Source organism: Calonectris borealis, chromosome 2, assembly GCF_964195595.1.
Source record: "Calonectris borealis chromosome 2, bCalBor7.hap1.2, whole genome shotgun sequence".
Classification (NCBI taxonomy): Eukaryota; Metazoa; Chordata; class Aves; order Procellariiformes; family Procellariidae; genus Calonectris; species Calonectris borealis.
In genome coordinates this window covers 52818433-52826383 of record NC_134313.1, presented here as the reverse complement: position 1 = coordinate 52826383, position 7951 = coordinate 52818433, and the positions used below count along the sequence as shown (strand labels likewise).

The 7951-nt window shown below is 42.6% G+C and overlaps 1 protein-coding gene across 2 annotated transcripts in view; it reads right to left on the bottom strand.

The window, feature by feature from the left end:
* Positions 1-2202: 2202 nt before the first annotated feature.
* Positions 2203-7951, bottom strand: part of ANKRD29 (ankyrin repeat domain 29) — a 28287-nt gene continuing 22538 nt past the window's right edge. Inside the window, exons 7-10 of one of the 2 annotated variants that reach the window (XM_075140666.1) lie at positions 5612-5710; positions 5057-5152; positions 3889-3987; positions 2203-2286 (exon numbers count right to left, since the gene is read on the bottom strand). In XM_075140666.1, the coding sequence (XP_074996767.1) occupies positions 2203-2286; positions 3889-3987; positions 5057-5152; positions 5612-5710 (378 nt within the window). The remainder of the gene's footprint in view (positions 2287-3888; positions 3988-5056; positions 5153-5611; positions 5711-7951) is intronic. The other variant, XM_075140668.1, reaches the window with a different exon arrangement.

Genomic DNA, 7951 nt, shown 5'->3' with positions numbered 1-7951 from the left:
TGAAGAAACTTTAGGGAGAAAGATCAATATTGAGGCCAGGCTGCCTAGAGTCCCTCTAGCGTTCTCCAAAAAAATATGTTCATCTTCAACCCACTGGGGGCTCCAAATAAACCTATCCTCTCCAGTGTTGCTTGTTAAAGAAGTTGGAGTCCAGTACCATGTAATGCAGTACAACTTAAGTTCCCAATAAGGCTCTTGAGATTTCTGCATGCTCAGTATTTTTTAGTCTTTTGCAGAACTTAACCCTGGATACAGTCATCCTCTAAGCATCTTGCATAACTCTTTGGTTCTGCACCAGTTCATCTGCACGTTTCTGTTAGGCACAACATTATTTAATTTAAAAATACAGCAGCATAAATTACCTAAACAAATAGATTTTTCTGGTGTCTTCTCATATTGTTGAAAAACTTAAAGCTTTCCTTTCTAATGCTGAATAGAAATTGAATAGCAATTCCAGCTTGCAAGGAAAGGTACGCCCACTTCTGTTGTCTTCACCAGAACCCTGACTTCTTACCTAACTTACTCACAAAAAAGAATAACTTTATGATTTGGTAATATATATGGCTAATTGGCACTAAGTAAACTACATTCATTTGTGCTAGCTCACTAAAAGATTTTTTTTGTTAACTCACTGAAGCAAAAGTGCAACCGTTCAGCTGAATCCTAAGCAGACATTTTTTAAACAGGGAATATTTTGTTTCCCTGCAATCTTCTCTGTCTTCAACTTTTAAAGCAATTTTTCAGTAATTTGCCAAGGTTTGAAGGCAGGTGAAGTGCCTGGATTTATGTACTGAACTAACTTTATACCTCAACTCACTGTAAAATAATCTCTAATGGTTTTGTGGCTAACGAGACGTAGTATATACTGTTTATACTGCAAAAATGACTGGGTTTTAATGGGGTGTCTTACAGCAACATGGTTACAACATAGCTCTTCACAAACCATCTACAATTTGCACTGCCTTCCCCACAGAGGCACTAGTAGCATATCTAAACATCTCAACCACAACAAAGGCCAAAATTGCTGTTGAGAGTTCATTTTCCATGGCCACGTTAATTAGTGGGCCTGTTTGAGTGTGGCTACGTGTAACCCTCTCACCAGCTGTTGAAATACCGGTACACTGCACACTTCTCCCTTAACTCCTGTCCCAGACCTGGGGAACAAGTGCATTGCATAGTAGCTGTGGGTACTAAACCATAGTGTCACATATATGCGTGTGCAGAACATACGTATACTACTTGTATAGCATCTGTGCTGTTGTGCTCGACAGCTAAATTTCTGATGTACTTGCACCAGTGAATGATATGCCCTGGTTGGTTTGTAACCGGTCCTACCCTACCCACAAAAATGCATGTAGGTAGACTGTAGGGTTGGGGATGGATCCCCATAGCACTGCGTATGCATCGCAAAATGCTACCAACCGCTCCGCTGTGTTTCTCTTGCTGGACAGATTGACAGATCAAGATGGTACAACTGAGGAGGACATCTTGCTTATTGTTTGGTCGGTAGCTTTTGGCATAATTTGTAACGCTCTGTATCATTTTTATGGAGTTTCATGTAGTAGCCAAGATGTTACCAAAGACCTTTCCTGTCAGGATGCTGCAGGTGGGATCTCACCTCTAGTCCCATGCGGCACTTGGAGGTAGAGAGGAATGGTCAGAGCTAGTTTTGCCAGCAAAGGGAGGGCAGCGGCACCGTGGGGCTGCTCCAGGACCAAGTGCATCCAAACAGCTGTGAGGTCTGGGCGTCCTTTTGGCACAAGGACCGAGTGCTCCCGACCCACGCGTGCACCCCGAGACACCCATTACAGGAGTGCGGCCATGCCCGTATGGGGATGCGTGTCTGAAACGGCAGGAGCACTTGCACGTGCGGGGATGCGTACGCCGCAGGTGCGGAGGAGCAAACGTCGGTGCTGGGACCGGTGGGATCCTGGAGTACAGGCAGGGCTGCAGTGCAAACGCAGCTGCCAGGCCAAGCCCTGCTCCCATAGCAGTCCTTCTGCGTTCAGTGATGCCAGGCGGAGGCCCTAGCCCGTGGCGACCCCGTGGTAAGGGCCTCATGCGTTCGGTGAGCGTGTACTGGAGAGGCTAATCAGTTCTGCAAACTGTTCCAACAAGCCCTTCTCGGGCAACCTAGGTTTACTGTCATGCTACTGTGGTCAGGGCACATCTCTGTCAAACCGCATTTGCTACAGGGCTGCATTAGCTTTTCCTTTGTTTTTCCTTCGTACGGAGGAGTCGGAGGATGCGTTCATTTTTTGTTAGCTCTGCTGGCAGTTCATTTGCCTGGAACAAAAAAACCTTGAGGTTAGCAGAAATGAACAAATATTTCCAAAACATGGCTTAAAAGCATTAAACTCTAAAGAAGATGGTGCTGGGCATTATAATGACGTGCTTATTCCAGTGTTGTCTCCACCACTGGTGGAGATATCTTGAAAAGTCACCTTTCCATACAGTGTGCAAGTCTCACCTAAGTCTTCAAAATAATCCCAGCATGGGATTTGAGTGGTAGCTTATTTTCTGCTGACTGTCCAGGCTAAATGGTATCCCTTGGACTCCCTATGCTTCTGCCACAAAATTAAAAGAGAACATAGCTGCTGATTTTTTGGGGGAGATGAGGCAGGTCTTTAAGTACCAAAGTCCATAAAAATCCAAGGAAAGTCCTTAATTGCTATGAAATAGTCAGTGCTATTCTGTAGGTTTGGTAATAATAGAACATCAGAGTTTGGTCTTCAGTATTTATTGAATACAATTTTGGTAACATAAAGTATTTATAATGAAGCTACTTCTGAAAATCAGTAATTCTGTCCTGCAAATGTACCCTGTTGTGCCAAATTGCAAGTTATTTAAAAAGAAAAGATCAGTAGGAGAGGTTACAGCCACAGGCTTTCTTACACTGCACACCCTCTTGCCGCAAATCACTGTCAGTAGCAGAAAAATCTTGCGTGTTGTTTGGATGATAGTATCAAAACAAAATGCTTATTAACACGAACTACTGTATGAGAGGCATTAACTCTGCCGCCATCACGTGGAATGATACAGAAGTAACAGGCACAGATTTTATATTGAATGACCAAAACATTTAGAAGGTATATGCTGGATTACTTGTATTACAACTTTGATTCACCCAATCATAAACCAGAAGTAAATACCAGACCACCCATTCATAGCTTAACAAATGCAGCTAGATATCAAATACTAGTGGCAAATAAACATAATTCAGAAGAAAACATTTTCATGGAAATTATCAAAGACGTAATGTTAAAACACTTTACAGAATAAAAACAAGACAAGTTTTCTGCAGAAAAGTAGCTGCCAAAAAATGAATATGAAAATATTTCAATAAACTAACAGATTTATAGTAAGATATGGGAAAGATGCATGTAATTTGAGATATTCTTTGCATTAGCAATGTGAAGGTTAGGCTGAATCCTAACCAAGTTTTCTTACCAAAGGCACCCAGATATATATTTCTCTTGCTGCTGAAATATCTTCCTTGTGTATTTCTCATGAGACACAAATATAACTTATGACTTATCAAAACAGTGACGGATTACTGTTTCCCTAAAATGCAACCTAGCTAGCCCATGAGTAGCTATAGTTAACAGTTTAATCTGTTGTTCTTGAGTGAGTGAGTGCATGGTTTGGTTATTCTCAGATTGATGTAACTTCACAAGTACCGGCATCACCAGTGGCACTGCCTAGCACCCTTATAGATGCTCGTATACAGAAACGAACAGACCGAATGGTGGTGCTTCAGGAGAGGATCAAGAGGCAACCATGGACCGACACAGAAATGTGGACTGCCACCGCCTCCGTGGCACGCACGGCTCCGCCACTCGGTGCTCCCCACCTGCTCCTCACCCGGGACGGGGTGCCAGGACATACCTTGTTCCGCAGGCCCGGGTCCGCTCCTGCTTCAAGGAGCAGCGCCACTGTCCTCGCGTTGCCGCTCAGGACGGCCGCGTGGAGAGCAGAGGTCCCGTTCTAGAAAATACCAAAGGAGACGTTTTTACCGTGCATGGGAAGCAATCAAAAGGCAGTGTAACACAAATGTTCGCAAAGAACAAGCCTAGGAACAAGAAAGAAGTAACATGGAAGAGATTAGGTCATCAAAGGCATAGGGTCTGATTTAGACAGGCTGCTGGCAGGCTAGGGGGCTATGAAGGGTTTTAAATGCTTTAACAAAAATGAGAGTCAAGTTCACTTTACCACAGCAACATTTCCTTTCAAAAATTACCCTTGTCAATAGATCAGAGGTGAAATGAACACAGCACTTGCTTCTGCCTGGCAAAGTCAGCCATTAGCAAGTGAAACAGAAGCACAAGCAGTAATGGAAACCACCTGTGCATTTTATCTTCTTTCTCTGATGATTAATGATCTCAATGTCAGACAGCTGAATGGTGATTTTTTTATGACTGGCCTTTTGTTTGTGGTTGCAAACTGACAGTTCAAGTAAGTGTGGAAGCTATTTCATACTTGTAATTAACAACTAAGTTAATGCCACCTGGATTTTCAAGTACATCAAAATTGCCAATTAGTTGCATGCATAGAGGCTATCAAAGTATGTGATTTATAGGCACGTAAAATTAGATCAGCTGTTAAAAAGCAGCTTCCAAATATCTGTTATTTTTCAAGTCACTTTTTGAACTCAGAGGAGAACAAAATCAAGTAGAGAATCTGCTCACAACAGATCTCTTAAGATACTATTTTGCTGACTGAATTCAACAGAGGGCAGGGTATAATGCTAAAAACTGCACCATCGAGAGCAATCCATTTACTGTAGAAATAAAATCAGATGATAAAAAGCAGGAGAATTCCTTCTACGACACAATGTGCTTCCTCATTCCAAAAATCAAATTCACAATTTCATTTGAGAAGATTCATTTATGTGTGGCATTAAAGGCTAAATAAGATAATTTCATTTTTCTCTTCACTTTTTTTGGCTCAAGCTCCTTACTGTCTTCCACTGGCATAGTCATAAACGTAAGGGCTTTCATCAGACCCTTTGCCTTCTTGAGTTTCTGCCTAAAAATCTGTGTGTTTCACTACTAACCTTCAGCAGGCCAAGCGTGGGAGAGAATTTCAGCAACTCTTCTATCACATTGTTGTACCCTTTAATGGCAGCCTTCAGTAAAGCAGTCGTACCGTCCTTTAAAAGAGAGAGGAAGGTCAGTTCAGTTGTTATCAATACTTTACCCCTGTTCCCTTTGGCTAGAGGGAAACATCAGCTCTCCCCCACACCTCTCAGAGGAGGGTTTCTTCTGCTCATTGTCTTCGAGGACGCACCCCCACAGCATATGCTGGTTTTAGGGCATCTGGAGGATTGCTCCTCTGGCAGGTGAAAATTTCAGGGTAAAATGAACCCATGACACCATATATCATCTTTGCCTCTCATTTATATGGACATTTCCATTCCCTTATTCCAGGAGGTCCCTCCAGGAAGCTGTCCCAAACACAAGGAAAAAGGGAGCCCACACTGGGATTTTACAGCCTGGCAAAGAAGACGGACTCTGGGGGCACCCGGCCTCCATTCAGGCAGACTTGCAGCCTCAAAAAAAGCTAGGAGGCGTTAAGCTGCAGACAGAGCGCAGGAAGAAGTGCCACTCACGTCCCGCGCGGCATCTCGCTCAGCTCCCCGGAGCAGCATCACTCGCACCACTTCACTGTGACCCATCTGCGATGCAATCCACAAGGGAGCTGTCCCATCCTGCAAACAAAACAAGACTGCTAAAGGTTTCACTTTGAGATCCTGTGCTCCCTGGTATTTTACCTCCCAAGTCTGCGTACTGGAATGGACGTATTTCTCAATTAAATCTGGCATCACAGATAGACATATGCAGAGTTGCTTCCAAAAGCACACGGGAGCTCAGTGTATCAAGTCAGAACCGCTCCAGTGGTGGAGCAGAGCCACCTTAGCTGCTTTCTCTTGCATAGTTGGCCTGAAATACGCATTGCTGTGCAAACAGTTAAAGCCCTCTTCGGCTTACCAGTCGTGCCTAAAATACATAGGGAAGTTAAAAGTGTAAAGGCCAATGGTATCCTGTGTACTTTGAACTCTAGGGGGCTGGACGTGACAGAAGATACAGGTAAATCTCAGCATGCATGGGCAGATTCTGCAGCTGGGTCTCTGTACTTATGGAATGGAAGTTGTTTATAGAAGCTAAGGAGCAATGCAAGATGATCACCAACTTTCAATGTTAAGTTACATTACCTGCCCTCAGGGAATCTGGTAAAAACGTCTTGCCTTACAGCGATGGTAAGTATTTCACAAATTTTATCTTTAAGCACTCCACTAGAAAACAAGGCAATTATCGAGGAATCCAGCGTGAAACAATCTGGTTTGGAAAAATTGTCCTATGCAATCATGATTTGAGCAGAAAACCTCAGAAAATAAAATGCACATTCAGAACAAGCTAAACTTTGTGATGGATTTCCATCCCAAAGGCAAAGGCGAGTTGAAGCACTAGAAGTATTTTGCGCCGCAATTAGAATTTAGTTTTGTGTCTTTTCCTCGTTTTGCTTCTGAATGGCCTGATTATCCAGACTACAGAGGACTCCAGCGGTTATGTGGTGCCAAATTGATTCTCGTGGGCCTTTAATAAAAGGCTTTGCCTGTATGGACTTTAACATAAAAGGGAGCCCTCACATAGTAGGGTGCCTGCTTCTGCCTTCAGCGCTTGCCGGTTCCCCTCGCCACCCTCAGCAGCCTGAAGACTTGGCAGGAAAAAAGAAGACAAAATATACCGGGGCTTCCAAAAGAGCCTTAATGAGAAGTTTCAGAAGAAAACAACTTTTTACTTTAAATAAGATATTTCCACCTTAATCAAAGAAGCAATCTCTCTCCTCAGTGCCAACTGAAGTTTCATATGACTTGCTCGTGCAACCCAAAAAAACATTGTTGAATCAGTTCTCTGCCTTCTATGGGCTAGTGACTTAATCTTTTGGAAGAAACAGAAAAGTTATTTCTTCCTTTGATATAATATTCTGGGCTTCCCTTTTTCTGATTCTCAAATGATGAGGAACAAGATCTTTGCCCACTCTTGTATGATTTCTCTATAAATTAACTCATTGAAATTAGTGACTGACCTCATTCTAGTATATATCCTGTTAATACAATGAGTGTTCTTTGTGATTCAAAAATAACAAAGGCTGTCTTGTACACAGCATACGTGATGTTAGTGTGATGATAAAAACTATCTCCAATTTATAGTGTTTTCCCTACCAGTAAGCTGACACCTCATATTTTTTCTAATCTCCCCCCACCAGAGGGCTCTAGAAAATAGCAATAGGGACGCTGAAAAAGCCTATAAAACTTGGAAAATATCTGAGAGCAGCCTACACAATTTAATCTGCATGAAGATCCAATGCTGTGCAAATCCACGCTTCTGTTTACACAAGAAATGCGTACACAAGCACAGCACGAGGAACACAGCAGCTTTCTTCTACTCACAGTAAAGTTTCTAAGAACTCTTATTTTCAGGTATAAATTAAAAGGAGCAGAAGGAAATACAAGCGTTGGGTAACATCACTATTACCGTTAACTGTCCTTAATAGTATTGCTGTTAGACATCATCCTCAGTATCTCAGTTACAGGCTAGAGGCAAAATGACATTGTGAGAAAGTGACTGTCTTGGAGAACTTAACCTGAAGAGAAGAAAGATGATGAAGCTGATGGTGGGCTCGCATTGACTATTGTCAGCTTCTCTCTCTGAAGCAAACAGCATCTAACAGGCAGGTTTATGCAAACGCATATAATATTTATCTGGAGTAGATGAGATTTCTGTCCATTTTCATGTTGGAGTATGGTGCAAAAGAGATACTACATTGTACTAAGAGGCCACATGACAATTCCCGTGTAAACAGATATTAGGGCTTGGAGATGAGTCAGGAAGAAAGTGAGAACAGGGAAAGACGCAGTTCAAAAACTACTTTCCTTTCCTTGTCCCTC